At 44.1% G+C, this 23,504-nt stretch overlaps 1 protein-coding gene across 1 annotated transcript in view; it reads left to right on the forward strand.

Moving 5' to 3' along the window:
• The first annotated feature begins 7,949 nt into the window (after window positions 1-7,949).
• Window positions 7,950-23,504, forward strand: part of srebf2 (sterol regulatory element binding transcription factor 2) — a 73,105-nt gene continuing 57,550 nt past the window's right edge. The window contains exons 1-4 of the mRNA XM_068019392.1: window positions 7,950-8,221; window positions 11,832-12,191; window positions 16,953-17,143; window positions 21,442-21,588. Coding sequence (XP_067875493.1) covers window positions 8,137-8,221; window positions 11,832-12,191; window positions 16,953-17,143; window positions 21,442-21,588 — 783 coding nt within the window. The 5' untranslated portion in view covers window positions 7,950-8,136. The remainder of the gene's footprint in view (window positions 8,222-11,831; window positions 12,192-16,952; window positions 17,144-21,441; window positions 21,589-23,504) is intronic.

Here is a 23,504-nt window from a genome sequence, read left to right on the forward strand (position 1 = left end):
TTTCACTGGAACGACGGAGGTGGAGGGGCGACATGATAGAGGTTTACAAAGTTATGAGCGGCATGGACAGAGTGGTTAGTCAGAAGCTTTTTCCCAGGGTGGAAGAGTCAGTTACTCGGGGACATAGGTTTAAGGTGCGAGGGGCAAAGTTTATAGGGGATGTGCGAGGCAGGTTTTTTACACAGAGGGTGGTGAGTGCCTGGAACATGCTGCCAGGGGAGGTGGTGGAAGCAGATACGATAGCGACGTTTAAGAGACATCTTGACAAATATATGAATAGGAAGGGAATAGAGGGATATGGGCCCCGGAAGTGCAGAAGGTGTTAGTTTCGGCAGGCATCAAGATCGGCGCAGGCTTGGAGGGCCGAATGGCCTGTTCCTGTGCTGTACTGTTCTTTATTCTTTTAAACCTATCTACCCCTCTCTCCTCCTTTTAAGACACTCCTTAAAACCTACTTCTAATATCTCCTTATGTAGCTGGGTATCAAATGTTACCATGATAAACATGCTATATAAATTCAAGTTATTGTAGGTGTTTGAACACCAATACTCAAGGAGCCCAATTATAGTCAATAGAATTTGAGAGCAATGTGCCCTCTGAATATAGAATGTCTGTCAGATAGCATTCAGTAATTGCTTCTACAGACCATATTTCCCAGTTTTCTGGAGGATTGTCTTGCTGCTTAAAGAAACGGCCTTTGTAGTAAATGTAAATAATTTTACAGCCTGTCCTTGCCTTGTCACCCTACTGCTGGAAAGGATGTGTAGATATATCCCTCTCATGTGATTCAAAGAATTGGAATATTTAGATTCTCATATTTTGGGTGATGCAAAAGCCAGCTGTGTATTTTATTTTCAGTTTTTGGCAGATATTTTCCAGCCTCTCTTTTTGTCAAGCTCCTTGCTGAGTCCTGACATACTGTGCCACTCACAGATTCTATCTCTCCCGTGTTCGGCCCCCATGTCAACATGGTGGGAAGAGAAACAGAAAATGATGGAAATACAGATCTGTCATTGGAAAAGATCGGTTAACTTTTTTGGGGTAAAGACCCTTTATCAGGTTTAGTTTAGTTTGCAGGTTTAATTTATAACAACAACTTGAATTTTTTTAAAAGTTCTTTCATGAGATGTGGGCGTTGCTGGCAAGGCCAGCATTTGTTGCCCATCCCTAATTGCCCTTGACAACTGAGTGGCTTGCTTGGCCATTTCAGAGGGCAGTTAAGAGTCAACCACATTACTGTGGGTCATAGGAATTAGGATCAGGAATGGACCATTCGACCTGTCGAGGCTGCTCTGCCATTCAAACAGATCATGGTTAATCATCTACCTCTACGCCATTTTTCCCCACTATCCCCATATCCCTTGATATTGTTAGTGTTCAGAAATCTAGCGATTTCTGTCTTGAACATGCTCAATGATTGAGCTTCCACAGCCTTCTGGGGTAGAGAATTCCACAGATTCAACACCCTCTGAGTAAAGAAATTCCTCCTCATCTCAATCTTAAATGGCCTGCCCCTTATTCTGAGACTGTGTCCCCTTGTTCGAGACTCACCAGCCAGAGGAAACATCCTATCCACATCCACCCTGTCACACCCTGTAAGAATTTTGTAAGTTTCAGTGAGATCACCTCTCATTCTTCAAAACTCTAGGGAATACAGACCCAGTTTCTGCCATCTCTCCTCAAGACAATCTTGCCATCGCAGGGATTAGTCTGGTGAACCTCTGTTGCACTCCCTTGATGGCAAGTATATCCTTCCTTAGATAAGGTACACAATACTCCAGGTGCGGTCTCACCAAGGCTCTATACAATTGCAGAACGACATCTTTACTCCTGTACTCAAATCCCCTTGCAATGAAAGCCAACATACCATTTGCCTTCTTGATTGCTTGCTGCACCTGCATACTAGCTTTTAGTGACTCATGAACAAAGACGCCCAGGTCTCTTTGCACATCAACACTTCCCAACTTCTCACCATTTAAGAAATACCCTGCCTTTCTGTTTTTTCTATCAAAGTGATCATTTCACACTTATTCACATTATATTCCATCTGCCATGTTCTTGCCCATTCACTTAGCCTGTCCAAATCCCCTTGAAACCTCCTTGCATCCTCCTCACAACTTACATTCCCTCCTAGTTTTGTGTCATCTGCAAATTTGGAAATATTACAATTGGTTCCCATATCCAAGTCACTTATTTAGATTGTACACAGCTGTGGCCCAAGCACTGATCCTTACCGTACCCCACTAGTAACAGCCTGCCATCCTGAGAATGACCCATTTATTCCTACTCTCTGCTTTCTGCCTGTTAGCCAATTCTCAATCCATTGCTGTATATTACCCCCCAATCCCATGTTCTCTAATTTTGTTTACTAACCTCCTGCGTGGGACCTTATCAAAAGCCTTCTGAGAATCCTAATACACCACATCCACTGGTTCTCCTTTATCTATGCTACAAGTAACATCCTCAAAAAACTCCAACAGGTTTGTCAAACATGATTTCCCTTTCATAAATCCATGTTGACTCTGCCCAAGTGTCCGTTATCTCATCCTTTATAATAGATTCCAAAATTTTCCCGACTATTGACGTCAAACTAACAGGTCTGTAGTTCTCTGTTTTCTCTCTCGCTCCCTTCTTAAATAGTGGGGTTACATTTGCTACTTTCCAGTCTGCAGGAACGCTTTTAGAATCTATAGAATTTTGAAAGATAACTGCCAATGCATCTACTGTCTCTATAGCCACCTCCTTCAATACTCTGGGATGTAACTCATCTGGTCCAGGGGATTTATCAGCTTTCAATCCAATTAATTTTTTGAGTATTACCTCTTTATTGATACTAATTACTTTCAGTTCCTCATGTCTGGAGTCACATGTAGGCCAGACCAGGTAAGGACTTCTTCCCTAAAGGACATTAGTGAACCAGATGGGTTTTTACAACAATCGATGACAGTTTCATAGTACCATTACTGAGACTAGCTTATTAATTGAATTCAAATGTCGTCGTGGGATTTGAACCTGTGTCCCTAGGGCATTGGCCTGGGCCTCTGGATTACTAGTTCAGTGATATTACTACTACGCCACTGTCTTCCCCTTTATATAAAAGTGTCCAGTAGAGAAAGAAACTAAAGTTGAGAAATAGATGGTAGGTGTAGATAAAATCGTTAAGTATTGGATCAGTGATGTCAAACTTGGGTTTAGAAAGTTTAGATTGTAAAAGGTTTGAGAGGACTCAAAATCTATGTGTTAGGCACCAGTTGAAAGGCTGTAGTAGTAAAACTGTTGACTTGGGGGTGATGGAAGTGACCAGAAATTTTAGCTGAAACTGAAAGGCTAGGATATTGCTGACTTTCATTTTGTAATCAAGTGGGCAAATATGAAGTGTTACTTGAAATGGAAAAATTTGCAGGGCTATAGGACGGAACGGGGAGTGGGGCTAATTGGATAGCTGTTTCAAAGGCCCAGTGCAGGCACGATGGGTCGAATGCCCTCCCTCTACTGTATCATTCTATGATTCTGTATGGTGTCAGAAGCTCAGGTCAGAATCAGCTTGTGAAGAGTCTGATTCAAGCTGAGACAGTGGCCAGGGAAGGGGATGGAATTGGTGGCAGGGTCCTAAGATAATGGCTTCGATGTTCCCAATGTTTAATTGGAGGAAATTCTGGTTCATCCAGGACGAGATGTTGGACACACAGTTTGACAACACAGCAAAAGTGGAGGGGTTAAGAAGTATGATGAGGTAGAACTGTCATCTGTAGGGTGTCATCAATGTGCATGTTGTTAAGACCGAGGCGGTAGTAATGCACTGTCAATTCAGTCCCATTACTCCACAGGTCACAGCAAATTACTAAACTTTCCCACCTACCAGAAATTAGCCAAATTAAACACTTTATTAACTCCAGAATAAAAACGCACCAAACCAGGTATCTTTAAATAACAACAAATTAACTATTTATTAATAAATTAAATCTTAAACAATACTGAGATAAATCTATGTCTGAAAAGACTTTATAAATTCTAATTCCTCCTAAACCTCATGCACACACACATACATTCAATAACCAATGGTTAACCAGTTCTAAAAATGATGTTTTTACTTTAGAGCTGTTTCTTAGGAATAGTAAGACAACTGGGTTGTAAGTGCTGGTTGGTTACTTTCCCGGATCAGTGAGGTGTCCCAGAGTCAAATAGTCAGATGCCACTCGAAGTCTCAGGTGAGTTGATGAACAGTCTGTAATGGATAGGCGTTCAAGGCACTTTGGCTGCAGTAAGCGTCACACAGATAGTTCAACAAGGAATTAACAACAGCTCTATTTAGATTTTAAAGTAGCAGTCTATCAGTAGAAACTGTACCGAGTTTTCCAAATGCCCTGAAACACACAAGACAACAGAACGTCACCCTGAGGCAGAGTCTTCTTAGAGATGGGAATAAAAAGGAATTTGCTACCTCCAACAATGCAAATATTCCTTTCCAGGGGTCTTTTCCACTTTAGGCAAAACACAGCCTGTCGGCCAATGTAGATTTTCTGCTGAGCAAGACAAATCCTTCCTTCAAGGACAGCATGCTTTGCTGGTCTGCCAGATCAAGCCAGTTCTTACACACAGTCAAACTGATACAATACGGCATGTGACCTCTCTTGCTGTTGCCTAGGAAACAGGCTTGCAGTTTGCGCACACTGCCTTCAGAGAGAGAGAGACAAACAACTCTCAGTCTTAAAGGCACACGGACCCCCTTTAGATTTTAAACAACAACAAAAAAACTTCCTTGTCAATGCAGAACCTGATGATGTATTTTCAAATAATGTGGTTGAATAGCAATATGTAAATGAGAAATAAAGGGGGGGGCAAGAATAGGTTCTTGGGGGAGTCCAGAGGTAATGGTGCAGAAACAGGAACAGATGCTGTAGAGAGGGTTAATGTGCAAAAGGAAAGGTACAGAATGGCCCAGAAATCGACGGAATGTGCCGTGATTTTTTTTTAACCTTTAGTAGCACTCTTGCATCTGAATCAGAAGGTCGTGGGTTTAAGTCCCATTCCAGGGACCTGTGAGCACATAATCCAGGCTGGAACTCCAGTGCAGTATTGAGGAAGTGCTGTACTGTTCGAGGTGCCATTTGCAGATGAGACGTTAAACCAAGGCCTGTCCTCCCTCTCAGGTGGATGTTAAAAATCCTATTTATCCCTCAACTAACATCAGTAAAATAGAATTATATTGCTGTTTGTACGATCTTACTCTGTCAAAATTGGCTGCACTTCAAAATAAATTAATTGGCTGTAAAGCGCTTTGGGATATCTGGAGGTCATAGAAGGGGCTATGCAAATGTCTTTATCAAACTCTTTGAATCATAAATATAGTGTTTCTTCTTTCTCAGATTAATTTTAATCTATTATGTAGCTTACTTTCCTCTGTCACCCCATCCCTTCTAAGTTTCTACTTGACTCGGTGGCCAGAGGACCGGAGAATTGCAAACATTACACCCTTGTCCAAAAAAGGGTGTAAGGATAACCCCAGCAACTACAGGCCAGTCAGTTTAACCTCAGTAGTGGGAAAGCTTTTAGAAGTGCAGCAAGTGATTAGGATCTGGAATGTACATCCTGAAAGTGTGACAGAGGCAGACACAATTGGGTCTCTAAGGGAATTGGATAAGCACTTGGAAGAGAAAAAAATTGCAGGAAAGCCAGGGGAGTGTGACTAGCTGAATTGCTCTTGCAGAGAACAGACACGGACACAACGGGCCGAATGGCCTCCTTCTGCACTGCAACCATTCTATGATCCTACATATCCTGAGGAAGATGTTTCTGCAGTAGGTCCCCCTCCCCCAATTTTTCCTTTGGTCTCTTTTGTACATATTCTATTGCTCTTTATTCCCCCTTTCAAGAACACAATAGGAGCAAAAGTAGACCATATGGCCCATCGAGCCTGCTCCGCCATTCAATACGATCATGGCTGATCTTGAGCTTCAATGCCACTTTCCTGCCCACTCCTCAGATCCCTTGATTCCCTGCAAGACCAAAAATCTCTCTGTCCCAGCTTTAAATGTATTCAATGATGGAGCATCCACAACCCTCTGGGGTAGAGAATTCCAAAGATTCACAACCCTTTGAGTGAAGTAATTTCTCCTCATCTCAAACCTGAATGATTGACGCCTTATCCTGCGACTGTACCCCCACGTTCTAGATTCCCTGATCAGTAGGAATAATCTCTCAGTTCTCTCCGATCAAGCCCTTTCAGAATCTTGTATGTCTCAATTAGATCACCTCTCATTCTTCTAAACTCCAGAGAATATAGGCCCAATTTACTTTCCTTATATGTATGTACTCTAGCAACCTTTTTCTTCACTAATTTCCCCAGACCATTTTGGGTTGCCAACTTTGGTTGGATGTATATATTTATTGGGCATGGGGATTTAGCTTTAGGGAACTAAGGTAGGTGGATGGAGTTGAGATACAGATCAACCGTAATCGAATTGAATGGCAGAACCATCTTGAGGGTCTGAATGGCTTCCTCCTGTTCCTACTTTGATTCACAACTAAATAACCATACTCTTGGTCCCTTGAACTTGCTGGCCAAGTTATACATTAATAACAGTGTGTGTCATTAACACCATTATTTTCCCAGCGAGTTCTGGCCCAAATTTGTTTTATTGTCCAGAGAACTGTTCTCCTTGAATTGGTCAGGGGATTAATCTTCAGTTTCTGATGATTCCAGGGTAATCGTAGAGTCATGGTACAGAAGGAGGCCATTTGGTCTATCAAGTCCATGCTGGCTCTCCATGCAGTTGTCCAGTCAGTTCCACTCCCCTGCTCCGAAGAAGGGTCACTGACCCGAAACGTTAACTCTGCTTCTCTTTCCACAGATGCTGCCAGACCTGCTGAGTGATTCCAGCATTTCTTGTTTTTGTTTCAGATTTCCAGCATCCGCAGTATTTTGCTTTTATACCACTCCCCTGCTCGATCCCCATAGCCCTACAAGTTTATTTCCTTCAAGTGGCCATCCAATTTCCTTTTGAAATCATTGATGGTCTCCACTTGCACCACCCTCATGGGCAGCAAGTTCCAGGTCATTATCACCTGCTGTGTAAAAAATGTTCTTCCTCATATTCCGAATCTCTTCCCTGGAACCTTCAATCTGTGTCCCTTAGTCCTCGTACCATTAATTAATGGAAAACGTTTATCATTATGTAACCTATCGAAGCCTCTCACAATCTTGTACACCTCTTTTAAATTTGCCTTCAATCTCCTTTGTTCTTAGAACAATCCCAGCTTTTCCAAACCTTGTAACTAAAATCACCAAACCGGGAACCATTCTGGTGAATCTCCTCTGCACACTCTCAAGGACCCTCACATCTTTCCCAAAGTGTGGTGACCAGAACTTTATGAAGGTTCAGCATAACCTCCCTGCTTTTGTACTCAATGCCTCTATTTATGAAGCCCAAGACTGTCCTGCCACGTTCAAAGATTGATGCATATGCACCCCAGGTCCCTCTGTTCCTGCACTCTCTAGAACTGTGCCATTAATTATATATTGCCTCTCCCTATTCCTTCTACCAAAATTCATCACCTTGCACTTGTCAGTATTATATTCCATTCTGGAGCGTTGGCAACCCCTGGACCACTTTATGATTATTTTATTCACGATCTATTATTTTATTGCATTTTTGTTTCAGTTCCCTTCCTCCTCTGTTTAACCATTATCTGTTTATGTCAACATGGCTCTTTTTCTGATAGATATCCGCCAAAACATAAACACCATCCGCCTTACCCAACGCTGCGCCAGGCAGCGATGCGAGCGATGACGAGCGGCCACCGACTGTGCCGATGCTGACGTCGCATCACCCCACCACCCGGAGCGCGCAGCCATTGGCCGGCCGGCGTCTCGTGTTCTCGGCGAAGACGAACGGCCGCTGCCCGCGCCACCGCTCGAGCAACACGCACGCGGGAGTGGGGCGGGGCCAGCCGCGGGGGGCGGGACCAGTCGCCTGACGTCACGGAGCAAGATGGCACCGGTGTCAGCGCTGCCGCAGAGAGCAATAACAATGTTGGATAAAAGTAACAGGGTCAGTGACTGAGAAGGGGAAAAACCACCACCACTCATTATAACCTCTCCCTGAAAGGAGTTACAATCAATGGACTTTTAAAGCAATGGAGAGCGAGGATATATCGTTTGAGAATATGGACCCTTCACTGCGTGAGTTCAGTGAGGGTCTCAATTTTGGGGATATAGATGGTGAGTTAATGTTTTGCTTCGTGTTTCCCCTCCCCCACCCCCCAAGAAGGTAAATTTACCTATGAAATGCTAACCTAAAACATATTAGCTATCAGATGATAGAATATGGATGTTTGTGGGTGGGAGGCGGAAATGTGTGTATAATTATTTTCTTTGTTTACTGTTAATTGATGAAAGTAACTAGCTCACTGATGATCTGATGTTTATTGACTGTTCACTTTTCCATTCCGTACTGGCAGTAAAGCATGGTAGTAAATGCAGATTTACTGATTAGGTACTGAGTGCAAAATACTCAAAGCAGAAATTCACAAATGTGTTGACTTGAAAAATATTGTGGCATTACAGTATCTGCTTCCTTTTTAACAACGTACTTTTATATAATATAATACGTCTTCAGGCACTTCATAGGAGCCTTAGCCACCAATAATTGTTAGGCTGCTTGTCCGACATCCAGTATTGTGTGAGCAGAAACTTCCTCCAATTAAATATTGTGAAGACTGAAGCCATTCCCTAGTCATCGACTCCATCCCTCTCCTGGCATCTGTCTGAGGCTGAACTAGATCGTACTCTATTTGACCCAGAGATCAGCTTCTGATAACATACCTGGCCATCACCAAGACTGCCTACTTCCTCTTCCATAGCATAACTGAACCTGCCACAGCTCATTTTTCTGCTGAAACCCTCATCCATGCCTTTGTTACCTCCAGACTTGACTATTCCAATGTTCTCCTGGTCGATCTCCCACCTTGCACCCTCTGTAATCTTCAGCTCATTCAAAACTCTGGTGCCATGTCATAACTCGCACCAAGTCCCGTTCACCAAACACTCCTGTGCCCACTGACCTACTTTGGCTCCTGATCCAGCAATACTTCGATTTTAAAATTCCCATCCTTGTTTTCAAATCCTGCCATGACTTCACCCCCTTCCCCAATCTCTATAACATCCTCAGCCCTACAGCCCTCAAGATCTTAGTGCTCCTCCAGTTCTGGCCTCTTGTCCATCCCCCTCTTCCATTGGTGGCCGTGGCTTCAGTCGTATAGACTCTGGAATTTCCTTCCCATAACTGTCCGGCTCTCTCTACTTTTCCAATCCTCCTTAAAACCTACATTTTTGGCCAAGCTTTTGTCCTAATGTCTGCTTCTCTAACTCTGCGTCAGTATTTTGTCGGAAAATGCTCCTGTGAGTGTTTTACTATGTTAAAAGTGCTATATAAATGCACGTTGTTGTTGACGACAACATTGCTGAGTGCTTGGGAGCAATGCAAGCGGCCAGAAGATCAGTATCAAAAGAAAATAACATCTTACCAGGTGCTGGCTGAAAGAATGGATTTTAGAACGTGTAGCTTTTCAAAGCAACTGGTGTTATGTTTATCAAATGCAAAATACATGGTTAATCTATTGACATTTTTTTTAAAATGGCTTCCACCCTCGATCTAATAATAATGTCATGCTCTGAAATTATTAAACTCAATGTTCAGTCCGGCAGCCCCCCATTTTACTTTCATTTTTAGTTATTTTTTCTTCCTTTTTACATTTTTTACAATTTTTTTTGCATTTATTTCATTTCATCTTAGTTTGTTCAGTTTGCTTACCCACTGTTTTTTTCAGGTTATTTTTCTTCAGGTTTGCACTTGCTGCTGTTCAATATTCAGTGTATTCACACCTAATCTGTACTAATGCTTTGTCTTTCAACACACCATTAACATATTGTTTGCCTGTTCTCCGTGACCTTTTGGTCAGCTATGTGGCCTGGTCCAATCTGCACCTTCTCCTTTGTTATCTCTTGCCCCACCCCCACCTCACTTGCTTATAATCTGTGACTTTTCTAATATTTGTCAGTTCCGAAGAAGGGTCACTGACCCGAAACGTTAACTCTGCTTCTCTTTCCACAGATGCTGCAGACCTGCTGAGTGATTCCAGCATTTCTTGTTTTTGTTTCAGATTTCCAGCATCCGCACTATTTTGCTTTTAAGATTCTGGGGGGCTTGACAGGGTGGATGCTGAGAGGATGTTGCCCCTCATGGGGGAATCTAGAGCTCGGGGCACAGTTTCAGAAGGATCTGTTTCCCATTCAAAATAGATAAGAAGATAAGAAATAGGAGCAGGAGTAGGCCATTCGGCCCCTCAACCCTGCCCTGCCATTCAATAAGATCGTGGCTGCTCTGCCCTAGACTTCAACTCCCCTTTTGTGCCAGCTCCTCATAGCCCTCAACTCTCCGATATTTCAAAAATCCATCTACTCTTTAAATACTTTCAGTGATCTAGCCTCTACAACTCTCTGGGGTAGAGAATTCCAGACATTCACTACCCTCTGAGAGAAGAAATTCCTTCGCATCTCAGTTTTAAATGAGTGGACCCTTATTCTGTAACCATGTCCCCTAGTTTGAGATTCCCCCACTATTGGAAACATCTTCTGAACATCTACCCTGTCAAGCCCCTTCAGAATCTTGTGCATTTCAATAAGATCACCCCTCGTTCTTCTAAGCGCTAATGAATAAAGGCCTAACCTGTTCAGCCGTTCTTGAGAAGTCAACCCCTTCATCCCAGGAATCAGTCTAGTGAATCTCTTTTGAACTGCCTGCAGTGCCAGTATATCCTTTCTTAAATACGGGGACCAAAACTGTACACAGTACTCCAGGTGTGGCCTCACCAACACCCTGTACAGTTGTAACAAGACTTCTCTTATTTTTAAACTCCAACCCCTAGCAATAAAGGCCAAAATTCCATTTGCCTTCTTAATTACTTGCTGCACCTGCATGTTAACCTTTTGTGTTTCATGCTCAAGAACACCCAGATCCCTCTGTGCTGCACTTTTTTGGAGTCTCTCGCCATTTAAATAATAGTCTGCCTTTTGATTCTTCCTACCAAGGTGCATGACCTCACACTTTCCTACATTAGGGTGGCGCAGTGGTTAGCACCGCAGCCTCACAGCTCCAGTGACCCGGGTTCAGTTCTGGGTACTGCCTGTGCGGAGTTTGCAAGTTCTCCCTGTGACCGCGTGGGTTTTTGCCGGGTGCTCCGGTTTCCTCCCACAGCCAAAGACTTGCAGGTGATAGGTAAATTGGCTATTATAAATTGCCCCTAGTATAGGTAGGTGGTAGGGGAATTGAGGAAAGGTGGGGATGTGGTAGGAATATGGAATTAATGTAGGATTAGTATAAATGGGTGGTTGATGGTCGGCACAGACTCGGTGGGCCGAAGGGCCTGTTTCAGTGCTGTATCTCTAAATAAATAAATAAATTCCATCTGCCAAGCTTTTGCCCACTCAGTCAACCTGAGGAGGAATTTCTTCTCTGAGGGTCATTAGAGCAGTGGAAGCTGGACCATTTGAATAAATTCATGGCTATGCTAGACAGATTTTGACCTACAGGGAGTCAAGACTTATGGGGGGGGGGGGGCAGGGAGGAAAGTGGAGTTGAGACCATGATTAGATCAGCCATGATCTTATTGAATGGCAGAACAGGCTTGAGGGGCCGAATGGCCTACTTTTGCTACTTTTTCTTATGTTATGGCAGTTATTGCTGTAAAAGTTTGGCTCGTATGGAAGGTGTTCTGATAAAATCTAGGTGTATTTTTGCCAGCTTGATGCTAGTTACTGTATTCTTTTACAGAAATGCTGCAGTTTGTCAGTGGTCAAGTTGGAGATTTTCCTGATCTGTTTGATGAACAATTCAGCAGTGGGCTGACGGGGTGTGACAAGATCGACCAATCTCCCGTCACCATGCAGCAGCAGCAGCAACAACAAGTGCAACTACAGCAACTAGTGCAGCCCTCCCCATCGCCAGTCCTGCCCCAGACTCCATCATTTGCTTCCCAAAGGACCACTCCTGTACTTCAGCCTCGTCCACCAGTACAGGCACAACCACCACAACAAACGTTCATGATAACTTCAAATTTTACCTCAACCCCAACACAGACCCGGTTCATCCAGCAGCCGGTACTTGCCTACCAGAACCAAGGTGGATTTTCAGGTACCGTATCTTGAGCTTGTGTGAATCGTATTTTAGAATATCGTGTTCATGTAGGTGATCTGTTGGTGCAGTTCCAGACTGTACTAACACATGACACCACAAATGGTAGGAGGCTGTTTTGCACTTTGTTTCACTATGTAGCATAGTATTTTAGAACACAAATAGGCCATTCGGCCCAACAGACCCATGCTTTAAGCTCCACACGAGACTCCTCCCACATCTGCGTAACCTATTCCTTTCCTGCTCGTGTTTATCCGGCTTCCCCTTAAATACATCTGTGCTATTTGCCTCAACTACCCCATGTAGTAGTGAGCTCTAAATTCGCACCCCTCTCTAGATAAAGAAGTTTTTCCTGAATTCCTTAATGGATTTATTAGTGACTGTCTTGTATTTATGGCTCCAGTTTTGGACTCCTCCACAAGTGGAAATATCTGCTCTACATCTACCTTAACCCCTTCATAATTTTGAAGACCTCTATCAGGTCACCCTTCAGTCTTCTCTTTCCAAGAGAAAAGAGCCGCAACCTGCTCAGCATTCCTGATAGTTGTAACTGGTATTCTTTATAACACCCTTTATAATCACATCAGTGCCAGATCATTAAGTCTTTTTTAAAAGACGTTTAGCCCTAATTTTAAGCTTGTTGATTTTAAAAATGTAATTTTAGATGACACGTTCTCTATTTTTTTAAGTCAACTGGAGCAATATTAGCAAGCAGGAAGGAAAAAAATGATAAGCTGCTATTAAAACTCTTGTGATTACAGAGCAGAAATTACGAGACCTGAAAGTGAGTCACTTCGTTGTAATTTAGTTTGGGGAATGGTGTGTAGTTGAAGAGGGGAGGAAATAGCTTTGTAGTTTCACAAAAATTGAACGTGTTTTCCCATCCAATTTCACCCCTTCTTCCCCGAAAGTGCTTGTGTTGGAGGGTTCTACAGGCGAGAGGGGTATTCTGTCTGTTGCACAGTACAATGGCTATTCATCATATGCAAACCTAGAGAAAGAATGCTTGACTATGGGGAGCATCCCTTCAGGCATCCTTTCCAGTAGGACCACTGATTAGTGCGCAAATGTGGGACCCCTGACAGATTTAGTTAGCTTTCCCACTTCCCAACTCCCAAGACTGCTTGTGTCATTCCTGTTGCCACGCCATCTGAACACTGCTGATTCAGCCAGTCAGCATATTCTGGTCTATGTGTCTCGTCTTTTCTTTTCTTTTGGGCCTCCTTATCTCGAGAGACAATGGATACGCGCCTGGAGGTGGTCAGTGGTTTGTGAAGCAGCGCCTGGAGTGGCTATAAAGGCCAATTCTGGAGTGACAGGCTCTTCCACAGGTGCTGCAGAGAAATTTGTTTGTCGGGGCTGTTGCACAGTTGGCTCTCCCCTTGCGCCTCTGTCTTTTTTCCTGCCAACTACTAAGTCTCTTCGACTCGCCACAATTTAGCCCTGTCTTTATGGCTGCCCGCCAGCTCTGGCGAATGCTGGCAACTGACTCCCACGACTTGTGATCAATGTCACACGATTTCATGTCGCGTTTGCAGACGTCTTTATAGCGGAGACATGGACGCCGGTGGGTCTGATACCAGTGGCGAGCTCGCTGTACAATGTGTCTTTGGGGATCCTGCCATCTTCCATGCGGCTCACATGGCCAAGCCATCTCAAGCGCCGCTGACTCAGTAGTGTGTATAAGCTGGGGGTGTTGGCCGCTTCAAGGACTTCTGTGTTGGAGATATAGTCCTGTCACCTGATGCCAAGTATTCTCCGAAGGCAGCAAAGATGGAATGAATTGAGACGTCGCTCTTGGCTGGCATACGTTGTCCAGGCCTCGCTGCCGGAGAGCAAGGTACTGAGGACACAGGCCTGATACACTCGGACTTTTGTGTTCCGTGTCAGTGCGCCATTTTCCCGCACTCTCTTGGCCAGTCTGGACATAGCAGTGGAAGCCTTACCCATGCGCTTGTTGATTTCTGCATCTAGAGACAGGTTACTGGTGATAGTTGAGCCTAGGTAGGTGAACTCTTGAACCACTTCCAGAGCGTGGTCGCCAATATTGATGGATGGAGCATTTCTGACATCCTGCCCCATGATGTTCGTTTTCTTGAGGCTGATGGTTAGGCCAAATTCATTGCAGGCAGACGCAAACCTGTCGATGAGACTCTGCAGGCACTCTTCAGTGTGAGATGTTAAAGCAGCATTGTCAGCAAAGAGGAGTTCTCTGATGAGGACTTTCTGTACTTTGGACTTCGCTCTTAGACGGGCAAGGTTGAACAACCTGCCCCCTGATCTTGTGTGGAGGAAAATTCCTTCTTCAGAGGATTTGAACGCATGTGAAAGCAGCAGGGAGAAGAAAATCCCAAAAAGTGTGGGTGCGAGAACACAGCCCTGTTTCACACCACTCAGGATAGGAAAGGGCTCTGATGAGGAGCCACCATGTTGAATTGTGCCTTTCATATTGTCATGGAATGAGGTGATGATACTTAGTGGCTTTGGTGGACATCCAATCTTTTCTAGTCGTCTGAAGAGACCACGTCTGCTGACGAGGTCAAAGGCTTTGGTGAGATCAATGAAAGCAATGTAGAGGGGCATCTGTTGTTCACGGCATTTCTCCTGTATCTGACGAAGGGAGAACAGCATGTCAATGGTCGATCTCTCTGCACGAAAGCCACACTGTGCCTCAGGGTAGACGCGCTCGGCCAGCTTCTGGAGCCTGTTCAGAGCGACTCGAGCAAAGACTTTCCCCACTATGCTGAGCAGGGAGATTCCTCGGTAGTTGTTGCAGTCACCGCGGTCACCTTTGTTTTTATAGAGGGTGATGATGTTGGCATCGCGCATGTCCTGGGGTACTGCTCCCTCGTCCCAGCACAGGCATAGCAGTTCATGTAGTGCTGAGAGTATAGCAGGCTTGGCACTCTTGATTATTTCAGGGGTAATGCTGTCCGTCCCAGGGGCTTTTCCGCTGGCTAGGGAATCAATGGCATCACTGAGTTCCGATTTGGTTGGCTGTATGTCCAGCTCATCCATGACTGGTAGAGGCTGGGCTGCATTGAGGGCAGTCTCAGTGACAGCAATCGTTGATTTGTGTAAGGTCTTCCGACAGGCCAGGACACATAGTTCTGACGTTCCAGCTTGCAAAGCGAAGGGCTGGTACCTTCTTTCCTTTTTCCATGTTGTTTGGTGCGGTGTATCAGTCCACCTTTCGGGCAATGACCCTGAGCTCCAAGCACCCATTGAAGCAGGCAGACTGTGGCGGGACAGAACCTTATTGATCGGGGGCTGCCCGGTTTGAGGCGGGCGGTAGCTGTCCAGTGAGGTGCAATGACCTCTCACACCGACAAAGGCAACCCGTGGTGCCCAGTTTCTACGCCAATTTATCTGGACTTATAACCCGTAACTGCTGCCTTCCGTGTTGTTTTAGTCGCTGTGAGGCAACTATGGAGTGACCTCTCCATGGCGCATGCCTGGGCAAATTTATGGAGGTTGAGAGTTGCCCAGTCGTCAAAACCCCCCTCTCGGCCTTTCTGGTGGGGTCCAAAGGAGTGCAGGACACGACGTTTGGCACCAGTATGGCTGCAGGAACTGCCGCAAACATGCTAAAGGTGACACATGACCGCCTACTGGGTTCCGCTCCGGATTTTCTGTTAGGGTTTACTCCCTTAGCCTTGGTCTCTCCCGAGACGCCCACAAGGCAGTGGGGTTGTTGGGGCCCCTACACAGGTGTAGGATGGTGTATATACGTCATTATTGCTGGGCCATGAGTGAGCTGTGGTTTCGAAGTCTAAACAAATTTTGACCCTTAACAAGCTTGGAAGATTTTCCAGAGTGACTAACTGGTTTGCTTATCCATCAGCACCTCCTTTCAGGTTCACATGGAAAAGTAATGTACTGAAGGTGACATAAAATAATTGGACTCTGTCACACTAACCGCTATGAGCTGCAATATAATTCAGGAGTGAGGAGAAACTGTTATTTTTTTTTTTTACATAGAATGTCCAACACTGAACCAAGCCATTCAACCCATTCGATCCTTGCCGTGTTTATCTCATGAATCTCCTATCAGAATTTTCTTCAATTCCTTCCTCCCTTATGTTTACCTAGCTTTCCCTAAAATGCATCTATACCATTCGCCTCAACTCGTAGCAAGTCCCACATTCTCACCACTCTTTGGGAAAGAGGTTTATCCTGAATTCCCTAATGGATTTCTTAGTCTTCTAGCATATATTCATTGTTGTCATAAATCTTTAATTTATTGCCCCTAGTTTTGATTTCCTCTCCAAGACGCCGGCCCCCATCCCATAAGTGTAAACATCTCTATATCTCCTCTATCAAGCCTTTTCATCATCATAAAGACCTGTTCAGTCTTTCCTGATCAGTATAACCACTCAGTTTTGGTCTCATCCTTCGTACCTTCTCATGCCTCTATTTTCTTTTTAAATATAGAGACCAGAACTCTGCACCGTATTGTAAGTGTGGTCTAACCAAGGTTCTGTACAAGTTTAACATATCATCTTTGCTTTTCAATTCTATCCCTCTGGAAATGAACCCCACTGCTTTTTTTTTCCCTATGGCCTTATTAACCTATGTTGCTATTTTTAGTAATTTATTCATCTGTACCCCTACATCCTTTGCTTCGCTACTACATTTAAACTAAAATAAATTGCCCCTAGTATAGGTAGGTGGTAGGGAAATATAGGGACAGGTGGGGATGTGGTAGGAATATGGGATTAGTGCAGGATTACTTATTTTAACCGTTGGATGTTTTTACAGTTCTTCAGCCTCAGATACAGAACCTGGTCGCATCTCCTCAGGTCCAGCCAGTTACCTTCCAGCAGCAGGTGCAGGGTCTGTCCACTCACAGAATGCTTACTTCAGCCACCACCGTGGGCACCATTCAGACACTGACCCCGGGCACTACCACTACTGTCCAAACACTCTCACCACAGGTACAGCAGGTACCCGTAAGTATACATTTTTCTTAAAATTGACTGCTTAAAATTTTTAAAATATACTTAGTCAAGTTAATGTATGACCGAGGCAGTAGGAGTGCACTGTTAATTCAGTCCCACTTCTCCATGGGTCACAGCTTAGCAATACATTTTTCCACCTACCGAGAAACAGCCAATTACATACTCTATTTGTCCCCCAGAATAAAGCACAACTACCAGATTTCTTTAATCACCAACAACATTATTTATTATAAAAACAAGTCTTAACCAATAATAAGATAACTCTCTATACGAAAAGCTCCTTATTTCCCTAGCCCACGTACACATACATTAAAAAAAAATGGTTAACTGGGAAAAAGGTTTTTTGGGTTTACAGCTGTTTCATAGGAATGAAAGGAATAATAAAATAACTTAGGTTGTCACGTTCTGGTAGGAAGTTCTTCGGTTTGGTGAGGTGCCCCAGAATCGAATAGTCATATACCACTCGAAGTCTTTCCAGGTGAGGTTGATGAGCAGTCTGTGATGGGTAGGCGTTCCAGGCAATTCAACTGCAGCAGGCTTCACATAGGTCTTTCATCAGGGGTGTAGCAACAGGTCTTCTTAGGTTTTATGGCAGAAGTCTAGCAGTAGGAGATTTCTTCAGATTTCAGGAGGCAACATGAACTGCACTTGATGCAGGGATTCTTCAGAGATGGGAGGCGATAGGAATCTGCCACCTTAGAAATATAGAGTTTCTTCTCGATGTGTATGCATGTTCTCTCTGTCTGCAAATGTATTAATACACAGGGCCCTATTCTTTTCAGACAGAAAGAACATTTACACACATTGCGCCTGTTTCAGCTAAACAAAATAAGTGACAGCCATTTGCTGGTTCATTCCTCAGGGCAATGCTAGGACCAATCACAGTCAAGCTGCCTGGTTTAAATTTCAAACAAAGCTTGACGGTTAACTATCAGTCACCATACACTGGTGCATTCCCCATGGCAACACCTCTACCAATCAGAGTTCACTTGCCAACCAATCAACACTCTTCTCATACAGTATAAAGTTGTTGTTTTCCCTTACATTGGTATTCTTGCAGATTGTCTGATCAGTGCAAAACAAAAAGCTTCGACAACCTGTCTCTATTTTCAGCAATACTCAAGGTGTGTTTAGTGGTGGTGTGCTAGAGGTGGTGGAAATGGGGGAGGATGATCCATTGAATGTGCAGACTAGTAGGGTGGAAGGTCAGGGTAAGGGAAATCCTATTGTGGTTCTGGGATGAAGGGGAAGGGAGAAAACAGAAGCACAGGAAATGGAATGGAAACCGTCGAGGGCCCTGTCAGCCACAGTGGAGGTGATCGTTGGTTGAGGGAAAAAGGAAGACATATCAGGAGCAATGGTATGGAAGGTGACATTGTCAGAAGAGGTCCAATGGAGATGGAGAAACTGTGAGAATGGAATGGAGTCCTTGCAGCAAGTGGGTAGGAGGAAATGTAGTTGAGGTAACTGTGGTAGTCAGTGGGTTTATGGTGAATATTGGCTGATATCCTATCCTCAGAAATAGAGACAGTGGAGTTGAAGGAGGGCAGGGAAGGGTTGGAGATAGACCATGTGAAGTCAAGGCAAGGGTGGAAAATGGAAGGAAAGTTTATGAAATTTTTCAGTTTGGGGTAAAAGCAGGAAACTGCACTGATACAGCCATCGATGTACCAGAAACGAAGATAAGGGAAAGGACCTGAGCAGGACTGGAACAATGAATGTTCGCCATATCCCATGAAAAGGCAGGTATAATTTGGACCGCTATGGGTTCCCATAGTAACGCTTGGTATTTGGAGGAAGTGAGGGAAGCTAAAAGGGAAGTTGCTCAATGCGAGAATAAGTTCAACCCCAGATGGAGGAAGGTGGTGATGGTTGGGACCTAGTTGGGCCTCCATTCAAGGAAGAAACGGAGAGCCCTCAGATCATCCTGGTGGAGATGGAGTTATAGAGAGATTATACGTTCATGATAAAAAGGAGATGGTTAGGGCCAGGATAGTGGAAACTATTCAAGTTGCGGAGGATGTCGGAAGAGTCGCAGATGGGAAGAGACTGAACAAGGGAGGAAAAATAGTCATGATAGAGAAACAATCAGTACCGTGGGGCAAGAGTGGGCTGAGTCGATGGATCTAATCAGGGCAGGCCTCTTTGTGGATCTTGGGAAGGAGGTAGAAGAGGCAGTGCAAGGTCGGAGAACATGTGAAGTTGGAGGCCGTGGACGGAAGAACTCCAGAGCAGATGAGTTCAGTGACAGTCTTGGAAACGATGACTTGATGTTTGGTGGTGGGGTCATGGTCCAGCTGGAGGTAGGAGGAGATGTCAGAGTTGGCGTTCAGCTTTGCTATGTAGAGGTTGGTTTGTCAAACAGCAACAATGCCATCCTTGTCAACATGTTTAATGACAATGTTAGGGTTGGACTTGAGAGAATGGAGTGCTGGAAATTCAGAGGGAGATAAGTTAGTGAGTGAGGGAAGCAGAGAAATTGAGAGCACTGATGTCATGCCAGCAGTTACCAGTGAAAAGGTCTAGAGAGGGCAAGAGGCCAGAGCGAGGGCCCAGGTGGAATGAGAATTCTGAAGATAGGAGAATGGGTTTGCTGTGTGGAGGGAGACTCCTGGTCAAAGAAGAGGACACAAAGGCGACAGAAGAAGAGCTCGGCATCTTGCCGAATTGTTGAGGTGGGGGCAAAAGGGGATGAAGCTGAGGACTGATGGTTCAGGATCAGAGGGGATAGTGAAAACACAAGAAGGGGCAGGATTGGAAGAAGGTTTGGGGTCAGAGGAAAATGAAGGGAAAGGAGGATTGTGAGGGGTGGCGGTATCTAAGAGGTGTTCAAGTTTGTGATCCTTGACAAAAGGTTTTATATTAAAGTGCCACATGAGGTGAAGGTTGAGATGGAACTGAAGACCAGGACAGTTTTGAGATACAATAAGCTGGTGCTGAGAGTGAGATTGATTGCGCCAGCGCATGGTGTTGAGCACGCATCTCGGGATGCGATAACAGCAGTGGTTCGAAGAACACAATATCTTTGAGATGTTTATAATAATGGGTGGATCTGAAATCTGAAAGGTGGGATGTCAGTTGAAATCCACATGGAATAATCCATAAGGCAAGAGATGTAGCTGTGAAAGTGAGTTTTGTGGGGGGGGGGTACCTGATCAAATACGAGAAGGGAAACAAAAAGCAATGAAGATAAAAAGCTGAAAGAGACAAACGGAATCCCGTTGGAGAGAACAGAACTTCAAGGTTGGTCTTCCTGGGAGAGAAATAACAGTGAATTAAACACTAACGCAAAAGCAAAATACTGCGGATGCTGGAAAACAAATCATAACCTGATTCCTGATACAAGCTCGGTGTTTTAATTTGTTATGTGTGGCTTCATTGGAATTGCCTTTTACTTAGCTTCCTAGAGTAAAAATACTTAACGGCCGAGTGCCTCTGCAGGTAATGTTGCAGATTTTTTTTTTACTGTGGTAAGCGAGAAAGGAATGATGACGGTAGAATGAAAGACTCAATTTCAGGGACATGTAATAGTGTATTGGCTTTTATGAGCAGTTTTCTGCATGCATCTAAATCAGCATCAAGTTACGACCTACCACTGCATTAGATACCGCTGACCCCAGGCACAGTTCAGAATCCTGGATACATTTACAGTTGCATAAGGACATTTTGGAGTAGCTCCCGTTTTCTTTTATCAAAAGGAGCTTTTGTTACTCTTTATTCCTGGCTCCCAGCTACCTAATGAGTTGATGTGCACACTTCTACTTGGATTGGCCACAATCCTCTTCACAAACTTGCAAACTTGGCACCTTATTTGTCACTGAGCTTAGTTTCTGACCCCATATGTTCTCCATTACCAAGTCCACCGTCTGCCACCTCCATAACATCACCCGTCTCCATCTCTACCTCTGCGCATCTGGTGCTGAAACCCTCATTTATGCTTTGGTAACCTCTAGACTCAACTATTCCAACGATCCCTTGGCCGGCCTCCCACATTCTACCTTCTGTAAACTTGAGGTGGGAGCAAATTCAATAGTAGCTTTCAAAGATGAATTGCATGTATACTTAAGGGGAAAAAAATGCAGGCCTGAGGGGAATGAGCATGGAAGTGGGATTAATTGGATAACTTTTTCAATAGCCGGCACAGGCAACATGAGCCATTTGTGTCATTAGCTGATTGCTCTTTATTTCTTTTGATACCAGTATTTCGTCAACCAGTTGCAAGTATCTGTAACACTATTGCCAGCTTTTATAATTTTGTGTTTTATCTGGTGCATTTTATTCTTTTCCAGGTCCTGGTGCAGCCTCAGCTCATAAAGACAGACTCCTTGGTCCTTACAACATTGAAAACCGATCGTAGCCCAGTCATTGCAGCGATGCAGAATCCAACCATCACCACATTGACCACTCCAATGCAGACAACAGCTTTACAAGTCCCAGTACGTTCAATTCAAAGAGAAATTTGAGTCATTAATGCCAGTTCAATCGAGAGATTGCTTTTTAATACATTTGAGTTTGTTCTGCAACCTTTATTGAATAAATACTTTCTGACAGGCTTAGCACCTCAAATAAATGTTAAAGGAACTCTATTGAAGCAAATCACTTGTTAAATAAACACAATTTGATACTGGAGCTCATCAGTGCCTTATTTGGTCAAAAAGGCAGTACGTGACTGATCTGTGCAGACTTGAAGGTTCAGTTCCCAATTCTGAGTTAAATGGTCTCAGTTGGGTTGGCAAGGGGACTGCAGTTGGTTTAGTAACCGTAAGCTCTAGCGAGGGAAAAAAATGAGATGATTTGTAATCTAATAGTCCCTGTTGTCAGTTGAGTGCAGGCTCAGGCTTGATTGTAATGCACACATGGTTTGAAAAGCCAGTTATTGTTGATTGTCTAGTCTAACACACACAGAATGGTCACTTGACCAAGATACTTCTTGGAAGGGTAGGAGGTGGGGGAATATCCATATGTAATGTACATGTGTTTTTTAAAAAATGCACTTTTTGCTGTTTTTTGTATACTAATAGATGTTTGTTGGAGGCTTGTAGATTATTCCACAAGGATAATATACCAAAGAATATATTAATGTTTACTAGCCTATCAGAAGAATGAAATTGTGATTCTTATTGGTTTGATTTAAGTGTTAACTTGGAACATTGTAGGTCTCTACTGTATTTTCCCCTGGAAGGAACATGGGAGTCTGCAAAAGAATTGTTTTGACTGCTGTGCTTGTGACATGATTCTTGAGTTTTAACTAATAGAGTCGGCTGCCATCTAGTGAGCTCAAATTTCAGCCCTCCTGCCTGATGGAAACAGGGCAGCAGTGACCTGAAAATGGAAGGGTAAAATCTGGCTGATCTGTTGCCACCGTTGCCATTTTGCTGGGATCCTTTGTATAGGCGGCCTGTAACACAATTTGACCATTATGGTGGCAATTTTAATGTTTAAATGCAATTGGCTGCAAGCAGTAACAAGAGTGGTGGAAGCAGATTCAATAAGTAACTTTCAAAAGGGAATTGGATAAATACTACAAACAGAAAAATTGCAGGGCTTTGGAGAAAGAGTAAGGGAACTTATTGGATAGCTGTTTCAAAGAGTCAGCACAGGCACGTGGGCTGAATGACCTCCCCTTGAGTTGTATCATTCTAAGGCAGTGAGTGCAAAGGATGGAGAGATTGAGCAGTATAGGCCTTTGGAGTTTAGAAGAATGAGGGGAGATCTAATTGAGGTATATAAGATGATTAAGGGGATTGACAAAGTAGACATAGAGAGGATGTTTCCTCTTGTGGGGCAATCTAGAATGAGAAAGAGAGTTTTAGGATAAGGGGTAGCAGATTTAAAACAGAGATGAGGAGAAATTACTTCTCTCAAAGGGCTGTGAATCTGTGGAAATCATTACCCCAGAGTGTGGTGGATGCCAGGACATTAGGTAAATTTAGGAGGCAATAGACAGATTTTTACTTATATTGGTTGAAGGGTTATGGAGAACGGACAGGAAAATGGAGTTGAGGCTGAGATGAGATCAGCCAAGATCGTATTGAATGGTGGGGCAGGCTCGAGGGGCTGAATTGCCTACTCCTGCTCCTAGTTCTTATGTTACTCTGGTCCTTTGAAGAGCAGATGACCATGTATACGAAGCAGTTTAGTCCTCGGTGTGCATTTCTCCACTGTTCTGGCTCATCCTCTTTGGGGAGCCCCGTTATACCCTCAGCCCCACGCAGTATGCATATGACCATGATGTTGTCCAGCCATTGTTGATCTTGTTTGTCCACCCAGACTCTGCTGCAACAACTTGGGCTCCTCTCCAGGTTTCTTCTGCCACCTCGGCCCCAATATCACCAGACAGGTTGGGCGTGCC

Source organism: Heterodontus francisci, chromosome 41 (assembly GCF_036365525.1).
Source record: "Heterodontus francisci isolate sHetFra1 chromosome 41, sHetFra1.hap1, whole genome shotgun sequence".
Lineage (NCBI taxonomy): Eukaryota > Metazoa > Chordata > Chondrichthyes > Heterodontiformes > Heterodontidae > Heterodontus > Heterodontus francisci.